The sequence below is a fragment of the Epinephelus lanceolatus genome, chromosome 7, assembly GCF_041903045.1.
Source record: "Epinephelus lanceolatus isolate andai-2023 chromosome 7, ASM4190304v1, whole genome shotgun sequence".
NCBI lineage: Eukaryota > Metazoa > Chordata > Actinopteri > Perciformes > Serranidae > Epinephelus > Epinephelus lanceolatus.
Window position 1 is genome coordinate 23,063,323 of NC_135740.1, and position 18,943 is coordinate 23,082,265.

General features: G+C 40.6%; 1 protein-coding gene across 2 annotated transcripts in view; it reads right to left on the bottom strand.

Annotated features, from left to right (window-relative positions):
• spock1 (SPARC (osteonectin), cwcv and kazal like domains proteoglycan 1) overlaps positions 1–18,943 on the bottom strand; it is a 156,488-nt gene that overhangs the window by 10,911 nt on the left and 126,634 nt on the right. For both annotated transcript variants that reach the window (XM_033633715.2, XM_078169329.1), the window contains exon 7: positions 16,081–16,201. In XM_033633715.2, coding sequence (XP_033489606.1) covers positions 16,081–16,201 — 121 coding nt within the window. The remainder of the gene's footprint in view (positions 1–16,080; positions 16,202–18,943) is intronic.

Sequence of the window (18,943 nt, forward strand, 5' to 3'; positions counted from 1 at the left end):
AGCGGCCAGAGCCCGACCTTGCTTTCCCAGGTGGTTAAAGATACGGCATGTGTACAGGGACTTTGTAGCGGCCCTATAGTGTGATTTCTGTGTACAAAGGGCTTCTCGCTTTCACACTCACAGGTAATTCTATCTTTGTGAGGACTCTCATTAATATTCCCTAGCCTTTTACCCTAAGCTTAACCATCACAAATAAATGCCTAACCCCAAACCTTACCCCAACTCAAACCTAAGTGTAACCTGAACTTTAAAACCAGGGTTTAACCCTTAAACAGGCCTTTGAAGGAGTGAAGACCAGCCAACACATCCTCTCTCTCCAAATTATGCTCACTTCATTGGATAAAAACATGTTTCAGTCCTCATTATGTAGCAAGTACAAGTACACACACACACACACACACACACACACACACACACACACACACACACGAGCAGATTGGTCCCTGTGTGAAGACCTAGATCACACTTTGCTGTCAGTGGATTAAGACGTCTGAAGGTGCATGCACATCACACACACGAGAATGTCACACACACAAATACAACACACACACACACACACACAATATGCCACAAGGCCAGTGGGAGTTTTTAAGCAGATTGCAAGGATGAGAGAGGTTTTTGTTTTTGTCAAGTCACACTCCTCATTCTGTTGCCAATTCATGTCCTGCGTCCTGACATGAATGCAAACACATGTGCGCGCGCGCGCACGCACACACGCACGCACACACACATACACACACACACACACACACACAGAGAAAGATACACATTTCATAGTAATAGTCTGGGATTGTGTCATTATTGCAGGTGCTATAAAACAGAGGACACCCCCAGGTAACAGACCGGAGCTGAGGAGAGGACTGATAACATTTATCTGGCTTGATATTCTTGTCACATTACCTCTGGAATCCCAAGGTGCTCTGTGGTTGTGTGTGTGAGTGTGTGTGTGTGTGTGTGTGTGTGTGTGTGTGTGTGTGTGTGTGTGTGTGTGTGTGTGTGTGTTATAACCCTTCAGGTCCAGACGGATAACATTTCAGAATGCTCTTTATTTCCACGGTCTGGAGCAGAGAAAGAGAGAGCAAAATACCAACAGCCACAACATTATCCGTCTTGGCCTCCTAATTAAAATTCTTCCTCGGGCAGAAGTGGAGTTTAGCGTACTACACTTGCTTTATCCCCCTCTTCATTTATATGGTCGTTCTTCATCCCCACACCAAGTTTTCCCACTTATTGTTTTCCTTTCTGTTCCCACTCCCTGCCATTTGAATCACTCTCTGTCTTTGCCATTCTTTTGTTGCCTTTGAGGACTTCTTGCTCATTTCCCTCTATTGCCTATTCATTTCCAATCTCTCTGTCTCCTCTATCTCTGTCAATTTTCTGCGATTCAATAGAAGCCACTTATCACACCTGGCTGTACCTAACTCAGTTTCTCTTAGACTTAGAGGACCACTTTGATATGCCTGGCTCTTCTATTTCTTTCTCTCACTTAAATTGCTCTGAGTGCTTCATTTCCCATCTCTCCTCTCGCACATCCCCCTATAGAGTCCAAAGATTTAGTGTTTCTGTTTTTCTCTTTGATATCCGCTCCCTCTGTCCCTTTCCCCCCTCCTCTAGTTTTCCCACTTTTGTCTCCACTGCTCTCTCCATCTTTTCCTCTCAAGTCTCTCAGACTTTGCACTACGCCCCACAATAAGTCTCGATGGACCCCTCTTATCTCTCTCTCTCAGTGTGACCCAAATTGTTTCGGACAGGCCCGACACTGCTGCCCATGTAGGGACTCCTTTTGTCGGGCAATGAGTCAGAAAGCTGGAGCTGAAAACATTTACGCACTGAAGGACACAACACAGAGATAAAGTAGCCTGTTAACCATTTCTCCCTCTCTCTTTCCACGCCAGAGCAGGGTCAGACACAACTAACATCAAAGCCCGTCCACGGGCAGCTACAAAGATTACACTGTTATGGCAGAACTGGATTTGATGTGGGACTCAACAAGTGATGTTGCTGCTGTCAGTAGAAACCCTGATCAAGTGTCTGAGAATCGCTTTACAGAACAACACTTCAAAGTTGGACTTAAAGAAAAAAAAAATTTCATGGCTGGAGCCAAGGTTGTTTTTAAGGCGAAAACTAGAGCCACATTTTCCCTCTATTTTGATGTAGTTTATTGTAATGTAGACTTCCTGATCCAACACACTTAAAGGAATACTTCACCCCCCATATAATTATTTGTATGCCAATTACTCACCTGTGTTACACTGAATTCTCACATGCCTCTATGGCAGTGGTTCCCAATTGGTGGGTCCTGTTCCCAAAGTGGGTCCCAGGTCCATTGTGAATGGGCTGCAAGTGACTCATGAATGTGTCAAGTTTGTAAAAAACACAATTTATTTTTCAGCACTGGGTTGTGTGAACGTGCTAACTTACTAACTACAGTAGCATCTTCCAGTAAATCCGTCCTGTTGGTCATTCGGTTTCTCTTTCTTTAATGATGAATACAGACTACTGCTGCCTGCGGGAGTTATTTTCCTCCCATAAGTGCAGAACATATGTGCTACTTAGCTGTTAGCAGTAGTGCTTGTGTTGTGTTGAGGTTCAACTTTTTGGCCGAGACACAGGGCAAGTGAGGTGACGCAACAGTCGGCCTTTGTTTCAGCTAGATCTTTGATGTTGGTTTGGTGTATCTGGGCCTTCAGTGAAAATGCATGAGTTTGGGAAGTACTGAGCAAACAACTGGATAAATGTGACTTGTATTACACTGCACAAGTTGTGTGAAAGATTGTAAACAGATGTTTTGATACTTCAATTTTCATGGCCCCTAAGATAAATCTTAAGGGTCATAAGATGAATAACAGGATAGGAAAGAAATAAAAAATAGTTCAGCTTGTTTTTTTCTCTGGCATTTCTCCAACCTTTGCTTCCTTTGTAGCTCTGATAATTTTACCTCCTCAGGTCTGAAAAAGGAAAATCCTTCTCTGGTAGACCTGGGTATAACTAATAGACATATTATGCAAAATGTTATCAGGGGGATAAATTAGATATTGCTTCACTTTAAAGGGGTCATTTTGAAAAAAGTTTGGGAGCCACGCTGCTAAATTAACAATTTGTCTGGCTGATAATGCAAAACCTTCACCATTATTCATTTGACAAAATATGTTTCCATTATTAATTAACTTTTTGTACACACATCTGGTCTTATGCTCAATGAAGCAGATTTTAATTTTGCAATGTTTTTAATTAATTTGGCTATTGTTCAATGTATGGCTTATAATGAAATTAATTCTCAGAAGGCCCATTCTTTTTTATGTGGTACTGCAAAGCACACTATGACCAAGGAGTGATATAAAAATTGTAACTGATGCAACTGGTGTTTAAAACAAAGACTAAACCTGTCTTTTCACCATGGCAACCACCTATGACTACTCATGACTCAGCTTCTTGTGCTACAGAGGAAACAAGAGAGAGAAACGGATGATAACGTTGGCACCATTAGCATCAAGGAACCGGAGGGTCTCTTGATTTAGATTTAGTGATTTTTATGTGTTTTAGCAGCAAATATAATTGTTAAAGAAACACTTCAATAAGTGGTGATAAAAAAAACTGGCAGCAGTGAAAATAGCTGGAAGTGTTTGGCTAAGAAGTTGCCACTTTTAAGATCTTCACATGTGAGAAAAACTCCTCTCCCCTTCAGATATGAGAAGTGGTGCATCATTGAACCAAACGGCTACTTTCTAATTGTTCCAGGGGATATGTTACACAGAGACGGATACAGTGCTAAAGTTGCCAGAACTGATGTTATTGGCTCCACATCCAACCCATCACAGATTGTTTGACAGTGAACTTTTACCAAGGATGAAGTGGTAGTAGACAGCCAGACATACTGGCTGCATTCACACAGGAGAAGAAGAGGAATCGATCAGAGCTGTGGGTCAAATATCAAACACTGAATCATGGCTGGGAATTACCTTCTTATCCATCTTCCTTCCACCCTCCTTCCCTCTCACCCAGCACTTCCTCGCTTCTGCTGTCTTTCATGTCTGTAAACTCAGAGTAGTACAGACTGGCAGCCAAAAAAAAAACCCCACAAGCCATCAGTTTTGCACAGACTGACACACACACACACACACACACACACAAACAACCAGCTGTAGAAGGAAAGCTGCGCTGTAAGCCAGCACACAAGATATGATGCAGAGTTTTCCTCTAATTTTCTGGCAGAAAATACGCACAATATAGTAAACACTCCTCTGTATATGATGCACTTCTACTAACACACTTACAGAGACCAATCTGATCAACAGGACAAAGAGCTACATGTGAGACAGGCTAGAGGAATATGCCATGGAGACGCAGCTATCATTTGCATTTTTAAGGGAAGTTGCGGACAGTAGGGTGAAGACAAAGTCACCACAATGAATCAAACCACAACTCACTGAAATGCCACAGTGTTCCCTTGCCTCAAAGTCAATGTTATGTTCCAATTTTAACAGTTTTTATTCATCATTGATGCTTTTATTTATTTATCTTTACATTTTTAATTGTGGTGTCTTGCTTTTTACTTCTTGTTGCCACTTTTATGTAAGTTTCTCTTTGTTTTTTTCTGTGTCTTAGTGCTTTTATTTTATATTGTTTTACCCAGCTACATTGTAAATGAGGTCTCTACCTCAATGTATTTTCAGAGTTAAAATAAAAAGTTAAATGAATGGATGAGTGAATTTATTTTTGAATGGCTTTTTGGTTAGATGACACACGCTTGAGAGATTGAGTTTTATTCTACGCCATAAAATACATCAGTAAATACTCTACTTTTGTAGAATTTTGAAGAATTTACATGTCTTAAAAAGGTCTTAAAAAAAGGTTTTTACAGCCTCATAGTATTGGCGATGTTGAAGTCATGTGACTGTAGAGTAGCATAAAAGTGGCACTCATTTGTGGAGATTTGTGGAGACAAACATTTAAGACGGCTATCAAACGTTTTTGTTTGCCGCAAAACTTTTTTTTCCTGCAATAGTCTACAATCTGATGTAAAAATCCCACTGGCTTTTTGCCATGGGACCGGGTGCTGCTGACTTCTGGGTTGGCCTGCAAAAAAAGGTCATCCCTGCACCACTCTTTGAATTGACTTAACCAAGTATATGAAAATATAAATGGTGCCTAGATACCATTCAATAGATAGATCTGGGATACAATCCAGGAAGCGTGACATTATACTGCGCACATGTCAAAGTGTGGAGGTCAGGTGGCTGGGTGGGTGAAAAAAGCACAGGACTTTGACACAGATTTTTGTGTTCTGAGTCCTGCTGCTTGTTACATTTAGGCTACTAAAACACTTGGATAAGGCACATCTTTTTAAATTTCTGACAATGTTGCATTTTTTAAAATGATTTTGAAGTAGATTTATGGAGGTTTATTTGCGATAGACAACAGTGATGACGCAGTCTAGCTCACAGGATGTAGACTGTGGGTATAAGCCTGTCATTAGCTGTCTATTCAGACATAATTCACCTCCCTTCTGCTTCCTGTGTTACTGTTTTTAAAATCCCTGTTGCTACGTGTCTTGCATAGCTAGACCAACACCTAAATGCATAAGTGTCTTTTAATGTTTTCTCTTGCAGGACTTTGACGCCAGAGCTTGTCTACCTATGTGCAAATTTCCCAAGTTCCCTCCTGACACTATTTTGGCTGCATCCTACGTTTAGCCGCACCTAGGATGATAGTGATTGATTTAAAGAAATACAGAAAGCCAGAGTGTTTTTTCCCCCTCAGTGCAGCATTATGATGAATTCAGCCAGAACTTTCTCCAGCGTTGGCAGAGCACAAGATAGGTCTGACTGTGTGAGACTGGTGATAATGATATCCTTGGAAGGTGTGAGTCACACTGAAAATAGTATGTGTATAATGTGAAATATGTATAAAGTGTGTATGTTCAGATTTGACTGGGTTATGACTCTGAGGTGAGTGCCATTTTTGAGGCAAATTGCGGCAATCAATTTCTAAGGGTTTTAAAGTAGAGCTTCCATGAGGTGTGTGTGTCACAGGCGCCACTGCTGCGGCTCGAACTGCTGGTGTTGGTAAGCGAGCCAAACTGCAAGCCAAGCTACATAAACTGAGGTATACTTATTTCTCTTTCACCTCACACAGTATCTTTGCCTCACGTCCGTCCCTCCACGCCTCCCCTTCAACTCTCCTGTGCCCCCCTGGGGAGATGCGCCTTACAGATTAAAAACCTCAGTTATAAGGTGATGGAAAGATCATGGTTGTAGATCCTGGATGAAGCTGCTGTTGATTTGATTCATAATGAGATATTAAGAGCTAAAGCTATATACATCTAGCAGTTTTCTTGCATGTAATTTTCTCTAGTCGTGATACTAAATCTACACTCAGCTTATGTAATCTTTTTTTATCTCACTGGCACTTGAAATCTATCTAACGTAATGAATACACCGCATTTAACGAGGCATAAAATCCTCAAACCAAAACTGTGCCATACCCATCCACATATCAATCAATCATTTATTCATCATTAGCTTTGTCAAAACTGTCAGCTTAATTTACAAACTGTGTCTATCTTGTTTACTGAAGATGCATCCTCTTTGGTCCCCTTAAGTTTGGCACAAATACGCAGCAGTCTCGCTCCACCATCAGATGTTGTGGTTGTGACTGCCATTAGGAGGTGACTGAGTGCAACATTCCCAAATTACATACAGTGGCAATCCCTCCAGGCCGGTTTAGGTCGGGAGATGAATGTGTCCTCCAGACTTCCTAATATATAACTCCAACCATCAGGAGAAGTCAGGCTTTGTGTCCCATCATGGGTCTCCTTTATCATTTCTAAATGATTAACTAAGTTTGTCATATAAAAGAGAAGGAGTGGCTCTAAATCTAGACGGAGGAAAAAGCATGCGGTGATCACCTTGAGACATCAGGAGCGTGGTCTGATCAGATCAAGATGAAAGGCAGATGGAAAGGGAGAGAAGAGAGATAGGAGGCGGCGGAGTAAGGTGACACTTTTTAACAAGGTAACAGAAGGAGAAAGAAATGGACTGAGACAGTCGGATAGGAGATATGAGGAAGATAGAAGGTCAGATTCATTAAAAAGATACAAGGGTATGTTTGATTTTCTTTGCCTCAAGCTATCAGCTCTCCAGAACAATCTCACTGGCACAGAGTTAAGGTTAGCCCAGAAAATGATCAGTAATACACTGTCTGCACGGACAGGGAGACAGGTGGAGATAGAGGGAAGACATGTACAAAGAGGAGCGCCAGAAACAGAACTAAGGTGTAGCCTGAGGAGTGAGACTGTTTTTGTAAAGTGAGCTCATTTTACCAAGTGTTTGCTTCTTCAGTTATTTGCTGTTTGGACTCAAGACATTCAAGTTAGTATGAAAGTTAAGTTCAGTTAGTGCTGACCTGGTAATGGTTGAGAGCAGCATTTTATTTGTTATTGCCCTCCAAAACATAGATGTGATTACATCATTAACCATGGCTCTGTTCCCATATCCCAGTAAGCCATGGTAGTGTGACAGTGAGTCAACATGAACAATACCAGGAGGCTAAAACCTAATCAGCTAATGCTTACTGGATGACTTTGAAAACACTTTGAAAAGACTTTTAAAAGACTAAAGTCTGACACACGTCTAAAAACAATGTGAGAGAGCGAGAACCAAGACTTTTTCACATTCTGGCGCCTCCCCGAAATCCCCTCTATCTTAACTGTCTCCCCTCTTTCCTTCTTCCTGTTTGTTCATGTCATGTCATTGAACTTCAGTATTTGCTTGAGTCAAGACTAAAGACTTACGACATGTTTAATTTTGTCAGAATATCAAGACGAGAAAAAGACTAACTTAGGACAGCTTGGATTGAGTTTTATGACCACTTCACCATGTCCCCAAATGATGGCGATCATGGGAGCATGCACCAACTGAAGTAAAACTCTTTTGATTTTACACCGACACTGGACAATGAATGTAATTTAGCCGTCATTAATTTTATGATTTCCTTCTGTCACATGTCAAAATATCTTCTCTGTAAAAAGCCTATTATGTATGCTCACTAATAAAGTCCACGTGGGTGATATCAATCAATCTTTACACACTCAATCAGTCCTGAGACGAGGGCTTATTAGCCAGGCTAAGTGACAACACCTGTGCAGGTGAACAATGGGTGAACAGGAAAATACCCTGATATAATGACTTGGCACTGATCAGACATTATTCCAAGGAGGTTAATTCTATTTCTATCTTTGTAGTCACACCAGATAAACAGCCTAAATTAGCTTAATTTGAGGTGTTGCTTGGTTTTTGAAGCAGTTCGCTTATAAGTGAAACAAGATCAGATAGACAGTAAACAGCTTCATTTAAAGACACAAGTTGGTTGCATTGGTGTTGATATTTATTTAATTTATTTAGATCTAGACTGTATATGAAAAAGCAGGAGTGGCCACTGTGACATCACACAACGTTTTGTGAACTAATGTGTTGAAGCCTTGAGTTTGGCTTTTGGCTTCACCATGCTAGTGTTGGAGTCAGAAGTGACCATATTTGGATGAGAGGGTGGAGTTTTGGAGGAGCAAGGGGTGGATCGATCCAAAAAAACTGACCCATTTGAACTTTTAAAGACACAGAGACAATTTTACACGCCTTAATCTCTTCACGCCTGGATCACTGCAACAGCCCCTTTTCTTGTCTGAATCAAAAATCTATTTATCGACTCCAGACTGTACAGAATTTAGCTGCCAGGCTTTTAACCAGAACCAAGAGACGTGATCAAAACCCTCCAGTTTTGGCCTCTTTACACTGGCTCCCAGTGTGTTTAAGAATAGATTTTAAGATTTTGCTGATAACTTTTAAGGCTCCTCATGGTCTCTCTCTCAGCTATATCTTCGACCTCCTACTACTGTACACACCAGGACGTACTTTGAGGTCCCCGGGCGGAGGTCTTTTGTCTGTTCCAGAGACCTGGCTGAAAACTAAAGGGGGCAGAGCATTTGCTGTCAGGGCCCTGAGGCTCTGGAACAGTCTGCCCAAGGAAATCAGGTCACCCAAGTCAGTGATCTCTTTAATATTCCTTCTTAAAACATACTTTTATTAGAGAGCCTTTCCTGATTTTACATGAGTTTTAAGTTAATTTAGACTGTCTTTTATTTCCTCAGTTTTGATATACGATATAAGTGTTTTTATCAGTTCTTTTAAAAGTTTCATGTCTTGTCCAGTTTAATTATTCACATGTAAAGCACTCTGTAACTTTTGAAAAGCTTATTAAAGATTTTTATAATTATTATCATCTGACTGAGAATCCGAAGAAGCTATGCACACCCTACTTATCAATCACAGGCTAGCCACGCCCTAAAGCATGCTTGAATCTAGTGACATAAACTCATTGGGAAACTGTTTACTGAGGTAATAAATCAAGTGAGTTTTAGTGTTATTTTCCTACAGTTTTCTATACAATTGGACGTCTTAGGGCAACCACTGGAGTCGCCCCCTGCTGGCCATTAAAAAATTGTGCTGACATTGGCTTCACTTTCCAGACTTGAAAGATACAACCACTTTATTTACACAGTCTGTGGTTTAGATGTAAGTGCTAGTAATGGTAGCTTTGAAGACATTTTACCACCTACTTGTTGACACCTTTGCTGAAACCATTTTCCCCGCTCAGCTGGTTGTCATTACGGTTGAATTATATAACGTGATCCTGCCATGGTTAAACACTCTGACTGTTGGTGGGATGAAAGATGCACACAGTAGTCTCTTGTGCCAAATCTGCATGCCCAGCCATCCACCTGACACCCTCCCTATGAGAGTTTGCATCACCATAACAATGTCCTGGCCACATGAGGTAAGCTTGTCAGAAAACCGTAAACATTGTTTGTTTTCGGTGTTTGAACAAATGACCAATGCAGCTTTTTCCACCCCCCCTCAAGTCTCAAGAGGACATACTAAAAATGCTCCACAGGCACTCTTCACACTAGTCAGCACCCCCTAAGCAATTGGCATGTGTTAGGAGAGGATAGGAAGTCTGGAGGCAGAAGAGAGGAGAACACAATCTGTCCTCCTGTGCGCTCTCTGCGGAGCTGCGAGACAGAATTGCCAGGAAAAATTTAATTTAGCGAGGGGATTTAGCCCATTCAGCCTCTAACAGTTCTCTTTGTTTTGTCAATGTCTTTGTTCAACAGTGGCTGAGAGGAAATTATTGTTTTAAAAAAATCTCTTTGACCACAACCAACATGGACGCAGGCCTTTACACATGATCACCAGCCTGATCGCTTTGTGTCAGCTCGAGGCACGGGTTTTATGTGAGAGAGCGATGATGTTGGACGTCACAGCAGTGTTGCCTCGGGGTGAACGACAGATCAAATTAAATCTCTGTGTCGATGTGTTAACCTTCGCTGACAAACAGGCAAACAGCAGCAATTGATTTTTCTGAGCAAATCAGGTTTATGTGATCATTAACACAGATCTTAATTAGCCATTAAAGTAAAGATTACATCAAATTTAGCAATTAACATATACAATTAACCTGTAATTATGGCCTAATCTTTGACATCCTTTTCTAATTTCTCTCAGACAGTTTCTGCCTCATGTATTCGTAGTTTACAGTTCTGTACTGTGTCAATCTGACACAATGTCAAGCGCTAAGGAAAGGGTTAAAACAAAGATGCTTCTCTCACAGGACTGAATAAAGACCAAAAAATAGTTGAGGTGAAACTTTAACCCAACATTCTGTAAAGTGATGGGTTGGAGGCTTGAGACAGAAAATAAATGAACAGCAGACAGAGACGGTGACACGTTCCCCACACACCCACTAACACTGTGATATATAAAGGTTATTAGTGTGGCTGAGGCAAAGGTACTCAGAAAGTATGATATTTGAAGCCTTCCACTCTGCCTTGTCAAATAAAAAACAATATTCGCCCCACACTCCAAATCAACAGTGTACTGCAGCACACACTTACTGTAGCATCTACAGCTATCAATCAAAGTGGAGGGAGTGTGAGACAGAGGATGGGGAGACAGAGATCCACCGATAAAAGCTGCTGGCTGAATTCTTCCACCTCTTCTTCTCCAACTCTTAAAAGACAATTTGCTCTTTACAAGGTGTCTCATTGCTTTCTACTGTCTGTTGAATCGGTTTCTTTGACTCAGAGTAGCGGACCATAGAACACTATATACTAACTTACTGTCTCAGCATGAGAGTTGGCATTCACGTCAGAGACCGGCTGTCCACCTCACAAAGTTTTATCTTTAAATGAAAAGTAGTTACGATAACACAAATTTCACCAGGCAGTGTCCCATTGACTTGGGTTAGTATTTCTCCTGCAGTCTCATGAGGCTCCATCAGAGATTATTTTAACATCAAAGAGATGCTGACAAAGTTTTCCTTTGGGGACATGATTTACAGTTGAAAAAAGGTAATATATCACAATACATCACAATATATTTTATCGCAATACTCAGCATCTTGCAACATATTTGAAATAGCAATAATATGGTATTGTAAATCTTCTGGTGATTCCCACCATTAATACTTACATATAGTCACTGCATTACTTCCATGCCTTTCTATTTGAATGTCCGTATGTTTTTGAGAGGATGGCAGAAGGAATAATAAATAAATAAATAAATAAAAAGAGCAAATACAAAATATGATAAAGCATATCCATATCATATTTTGTATTTGCTCTTTTTATTTTTGTTTTTTCATATACATCTTTTTTTTTCTTTTTTTGCGTCTTATCTTTTTCATTTAATTATTTTTTTTTGTTTTCTTAATTGTTTTCTTTTTTTATTTATTTGAACATATGTATTTTATTTTATTTTATTTTATTTTTTATATTTTATATCTCTTATTTCCATTTTGTTATATTTACTTTTTGGTAAGTGTTGTTCATACATTTGTATTTGCTATCATATGTTGGCATTTGAGGATGTTGTGATTTAAATAATATTCATTGGACAGGTCATTGTGATTTGGGAGTCAGGCCTCTGCTCCTCAGAGTTGATCTCATCTAATTAGTGGCACCAGCTGACTGATTGATCACACCTGGTAGGAACCTGTCTGTGTTTGTTCTGTGAAGCACTCTGGTTAGCAGCACTGATGATAGTCAAGGATTGAATTGTTTGCTGCTGTTTTTATTACTTTTTAAAATTAATTTTTGCAGTTTGAGCACTCTTCTTTTTGTGCACGGATGTTTTGAATAAATTGACATTTTTTTGGCATTGATCTCAGCCTGTGAATCTTTTTTTGTGGCTGTCCAGCTCAGTTGAATTGGTGTACAGGTATTTCCTCTGCCATCCTCTCTTGATTGTCCACTGTACCGATGCACCCAAGATTAACTTTTTTTGTTGCCCTAAGTAAGCACAGTTTCAAACTGTTACAACACAGTTTTTTGTAAGTCATGAATTGAACTGAATTGAATTGAGTACGTGTCAACGTTTCTAAAGTGACAGTATACATAAGGTGACTTTGTTCTGTGGACCACTGTTTGAGACCAAAAAGCAACAAAACGTTTTGTCTTGTCTGAGAAATAATAAGAGGGGATAGTTTCCACAGCAAGTAGCTTAAATTACAATGCAGTTCTTCACATTTTAATAAGAGAATATTTCAGTGATGTGGCACGACAGCTGTCAGGAAAATGACATTGATTAATAAGTGTCAAAAACCTCAATTTACCTCTAACTATAGAGTAACTTTATGAGAGTCTGTTAAAAATAAGTACTGACTGGGATTCATTCCGAACACAGTCTTGACCACACCCTAAACAGTGAAGTCAAATCAGATGTTTTTAATCAGGCTAACGACCTGCTTTGACTTCACTGGTTAGTTCTATCAGAGAGCAGCTTTTTTATGCCTTATATTATTCAGTGCTGAATTTAACCACACTGAACTTAATATTTTAACTTCTTGTGTCTTAAATACTGTCATATCTTTTACTGTGATGCCACTGATGTAAAAGTGCTTCATAATCAAACTACAGCAGTGCTACAGGTACTAATGTACATGACAAATATCAAAGCTCTGTGAGGTCAGTGGCCTCAGCAAAGCCGCTGCTGTGAGGGTATGATGTCATGCAAAATAACCAAACCTGTATATGATTATGTTTGCTTGATTTAAACAGCTGAGTGGCACTTTAATTTCATTAGTTCTGCCTGTCTGGCTTATTTTTCCTGATGTCAACTCACTACATGACACGTACCTAATCTGCCCTCCAGAGCTTACACACACACACACACACTCCTTGATATTGCTTTTAAAATCCAGCTTTTTCATGTAGAAAATAAAATAACATTTTGTCATCATGACCATGCTGGGTCCAGATGACGTCAGATGTCTCAGTACCAAACCAAAATATGTTTTGAACTGTGTTAAAACATTTCCTTTTATGCAAATGTGAACAAGATTTAACAATGCACATATTAACATTATTTTCCCTAATTTCAACTGTGATAAGTGTGTATTAACCAGTGTTCCCAATTGTGCTTTGTAACGGTGACTGTAATATCAACAGTTCTACAACCAAAAAAGTAAAAAAATAGTATTTAATATTATCAAGATGTATTGTTAAAGATGCTTTTTTCCAACCCCTAAAGATTTACATACTGTCCACACCATCTGATATTCTTATAGGGGAACTACGCCCATTTTAAAGACTAATACTTGTTATTCCTATGGTCAAAGATGGTCCAAAAATATTTATAAACATGAACAATTCTCTGTCAAATCCAAAAACTAGAGTGGTAAAACTCAAATTTGTTATGTCATAGCATATAGAGTCTGGAGCTGCTTTCTGGACAACGAATGGAGAAAGCACTCATGGGAATGTCTGAGTATATGGGTACAATTTCTGATTTAGACCTGAGAACACAGAAGAAAAATAATTTGCATATAAAAAAGAAAGCAAAACTTCAGTGGGTCCGTAAAATTAGGATCCCTCTCACTGTCTATGGAGCAGCTTCAAACTTTATACCCTATGACATCACAAGTTTAAGACTTACTTCTCTGGTGTTTTTGAGGCTGCACTTGTGCAACGCTTTTCTCGTCTTCCAACCACTCAAAGTGCTTTTTACACTACATGTCACATTCACCCATTCACACACATTCACCTCAGGTGACCGAGGCTTCTCAGTAACCATTCACTTGCACTCACACACCAATGGAACAGCCATCAGGAGCGATTTGGGGTTCAGTTTCTTGCCCAAGGATACTTCGACATGCTGGCTGGAGGTGTCAGGTATCCAACTGCTGATCTTCCTATTGGTGGATGACCCACTCTACCTCTGAGCCACAGCCGTCCCATTGAACTTTTCGAGGCCCCGGAAATAACCTACTGGAATTCTTAATCTAGGTGATATTCCTCTTTAATCTCCAGTATAAAAGCAACATTGCAACACACCACTGCTGTGACGTGGAAACACAGGAACCCTGTTTACTGTAAAAGTGATGCTTATAGAGCTAGTTACAGACGCAGGTGTTGTGTCAACACAGATATTTAGCAGTGTGATATAAATGTGCAGGATATGCAGTTTAAACTTGACTTATGACTATCAGTAAATATAGAGGAGTGATCGCAGATACCGAACTCTTTTGGCTGTTACCATAGGAACACAATCTGACACGCACACACACACACACACACACACACACACATGCGGACTAACGCACACACACACACACACACACACACACACACACGGTGCTTCCCTCACCTACTGCCATCTCCATCTGTTTACCATTTTGTGTTGCTGATCTAATGAGAGATTCTATCATCTCTGCTACCTCTGAATGCACAAACATTTGGACCTGCTATCTCAGTGATGGTCTGAGGACAGACTGTACTGAAAAGTACTGTGACATTCATGAGAAGAAGATCAAGCCAGAGGGAAAGGGAGGAAATGGGAAAGTGACGAAAGGCGGAGTTTAAACAGAAAACTTAGAGGAAAGACTCAAAGCGGAGATCCAAAAGTGAAACTAAGTGCAATGCCTCATATTGACACTATCCAAGATCTGAAAATAGACTATCTTTCTCTCCCAGCCTGTTCCCTCCTAATGTCAAGCTCTCAGCAAACCAAACACATAATTATAGTTTCTACTGAGCAAAGATGGAGAGAAATTAATTAGGCAGCAGTCAAGTTGGTAAAACACTTCTCCGTTACAAAATTACTCTGCGTTCCCGCCATCATTCAGCCTTAAACTAATGAAGAATGTAAGATAAAGAGGGAGCCGTCATTAATTATCAGACACATTTCGTTTATATTAAATGCGCCTGATGAACCTCGGGATTCCTCTAAATGCTTCCTAATCAGAGAGTGATTAGAAAAGACCTGCGAAGGCAGACTATGTGTGTGCTTGTATATGAGCATGCCCAAATATTTGATATCCTAAAGATAGACGGATGGATCGGTAGATAGACTCACAGCAAACACACACACACACACACACACACACACACACACACACAAAGTAAAACCATCCCACAACTCCCTCATCTGGGTGAGAGGACGCCAGTAACGATAACAATCCATCCTTTTCTGTGCTGCTTTCCTTTAGATTGTATTTCTCCTCCAGAATCTCTCCATTCATCTACTGAAATCCTATTTTCATGACAAACAATAAGACACACACACTCACTCCATCACTGCTCCCTGTAGCTGCCAGAAAACGGGTGGGGTGGGGTGGGGGGGTGGGGGGGCGGGGGTGATGGGATGGGAGGGGAAGAAAAAAACATGAGTAAGGGGAGAGGTGACAGGAAAGGGATGGAAACACCGTGAATCACCGGAGAATTTGAGGGATTACCAGTGAAAATGTGTGTGTGTGTGTGTGTGTGTGTGTGTGTGTGTGTGTGTGTGTGTGTGTGTGTGTGTGGAGTCATGTTTTTCTCTGAGGCATCCCCCTGAAACAAAAGTGTCTTACAACAGATAAAATGGACATAGAGATGAAGAAGACTAAGTATGTAACAGCCTAAATACCAAGAGGTTTGACTTACATCCATGGACGTGGCTGTGTGTGTACTGTATTTAAGGATGGATAGCCAAACCGAAAGTTACCCATTAGTTCATTTACATGAACAGAGAAAGCTACAGTACTCACCAGCCTTTTCAGTCTTATGTGGTGGTTTGCTGAGCTCCTGACCCGGCAAACAAGGACATAACCCGTCACATTTTATTGAGATCGTCTTCCCAGACAGACAGCTCTGGAACTCCAACTTACACTGTAAAAAAAACACAACAAAAACACAAGTTAATGGAGGCTTTATGTCACAGACTTGAGGGCCGGGAACTCCACCTAAAGACACATAAAGATCAGTATACTCGTCATGGGGAATACTTTACAGCTGTAACATCTTTAGTGACTCTGAAGGTGCTCTCTAAAGTCTAGGAAAACAACCCAGATGATGTCATCACTGTTATCTTGCCTTGGGCTTGTAGATGAATAAAATAGAGTGTATGGAATACTTTATTAGAGTTGAAAAAGTATGCGTGCAGTGTTTCAACCCTGCCAGGTGCTCTAGATCCAAATATTGCCTTTTATTCCCTTTGGTTGATTCTGGTAAGATATGGGTAATGACCAGACATTAAAAGGCTAATGTATTGGTACTATTGAGCTGCATTGTAGGAAGTGTAGGGTTCTGCGTTTTTGGAACTTGGCACTGCCAGAGCAACCCATTCCCAGGTCTTCAAATACTGACGTTACATCATAGGCCCCTTGTCGTCTGGTAGTGATGCACAAGGCATCCTTTAGCATCTGTATGAGATGCACAGCTGTCTCCTGGGTACAACACTTAACACGCGGTGAGCAGTGTAAAATGGTCATGGTTTTGGCAACAAAACTACTTCGTGAAACATGGTTAAGGTTAAAATAAATGTGTTTGTTACGGGAATACAGTTAGACGTTACTATGTGATGTACTTGGGTAATGTTATGTTAAATCACACATTAAGTTTGCATGTTCTCCCTGTGCCAGTTTTTGGGTTTTCTAAGGGTACTCCAACTTCCTCCCACAGTCCAAAGATATGCAGGTTAATTGATGACTCTAAATTGGTCGTAGGTGTGAATGTGAGTGTGAATGGTTGTCTGTCTCTGTGTTTCAGCCCTGTGATAGTTTGGCGACCTGTCCAGGGTGTACCCCGCCTCTCACCCAGTGTCAGCTGGGATAGACTCCAGTCCCTCTGCAACCCCTAACAGGATAAGCGGTTATGGAAAATGAATGCATGAATACATTTTTGGAGCTGGACTGTTCATTATGAGTGCTGCTGTAATATATATGCTGTTCGGTTATTAATTACAGTCCTGCAGCACAGAGCATACTCTGGTCACAGACTGAGCAGCAGAACATCAGGTGCAGTGAAAGTGAAACTTAATCAATCATTGCGCTGGGTTTATAAGTTTGCTTTCACTCTCAAACAGCTGCTTCTTTCTCTCATCCATTGATCTGATCTGATCGGATCGACTGATTAATTGTCCACCCTGTGACTCAAAACCCCACAAACTGCTGCTGTAAGAAAAAAATAAGTGTTCCACTTGCGCTGTGTTCACTGACCCCAAAAAAACTCAGAATTTAGAGAGGGACACAAACTGATACACAAGGACAGACAGCCATTTTAAAAAAAAGCAAAGTGAAGCACTCCCCTGTGCTTCTCATGCAGATGCTAAAGGGAGCTTTGTGCGTCAGTATCAGATGACAAGTGGCATGACAAAGCATCATGATTTGACAATCTGGGAGTGAGTCCAGGCTGGCCTGAGGCTAAAAGTCAGGAATTTGGGGCTACTGCTGCATAGATTATGACTGCTCGTTTACTTGAAAGTGCAGTGCCCCTTTAAATAAAATAAAACTTCAGCACAGATGAGGAAGAATCATGAAATCGGGCACTCTCCGCAATTTACAGCATGTGTCAGCATGTTATAACTGTGCTGAAAGTATGTAATCACAACCAAACTAAAAACTTTGAATTCCAAACTTTCTTTCTCGAGCTGATTAAGGGAAAGATTTGCTGAGACAGGATTGGTCATTTATCTTCGATGAACAGATGCGTCCATTAGGCAGCCATGTAGACACACCATTAGACACAGAGATGCCCAGTGACATTCTATTATTCACCGCAGTACAAACCTAATGCAATGAAAAAAAGCAAAATGGACTACTTTAGAATGTAATTTAACAGTATAAATCTCATTTCAGGTAAGTGAGGGGTAAGAAATTGTTTGGACTAGTTGGGGGAAAAAATCCAATTACAAGATCCTTCCAAGAGGAATAATGAAAACTGAAATGAGTTATGTAAATTCTGTTTGTGAGATGATGACGACAGGTTTTGTCAGGGCGAGACCATGACTGTGCATAAACATCTATACACGTATCATGCATCATGCATGGGCTTAGGCTCATCCTGCCAGCACTTTCATTTCCCATGTTGTAATTCAAATCCACCATTTCCTCCCTGTCACCTCTTTGGTAGTGCTGCTAATGTTGCTTAATGAAATTTGTTGACAAAGGAACAGCGCTCTGTCCTGTTCTCAACATATTGAATTTGCTGTCTGGGGAGGGAGACAGAGAGAAAGAGAGGGATAGGGAGAGAGTGGGAGACACCAGGAAATGGATGACCTCCCCCAGTCACTGTCAGCACACCGAAAGGCCCCATGAATCTTTATGTTTGTCTCTCTCCAGGGGTTAATGTGGTTTTGATGAAACAGTGTTTTAACACCTGACTCAGTGGAGAAAAAATAGAGGAGAGGAGAGAGGAGAAGAGAGGAGAGAGGAGAGAGGAGAGGAGAAAAAAGAGGAAGGATGATTTAAGAGGAGGGAAGTAATGGACTTAACTTAGTGGGCTGAAGCCTCTCAGGAGATAAGAGCACTGTCCTCTTAATAGGATATTGAGTGTGTGTGTGCGGTCATGATGAGGGAGGCATGTAATGTAATAATAAAACATGAATAAGCTTGAGACCAGCAGCTCACTGGT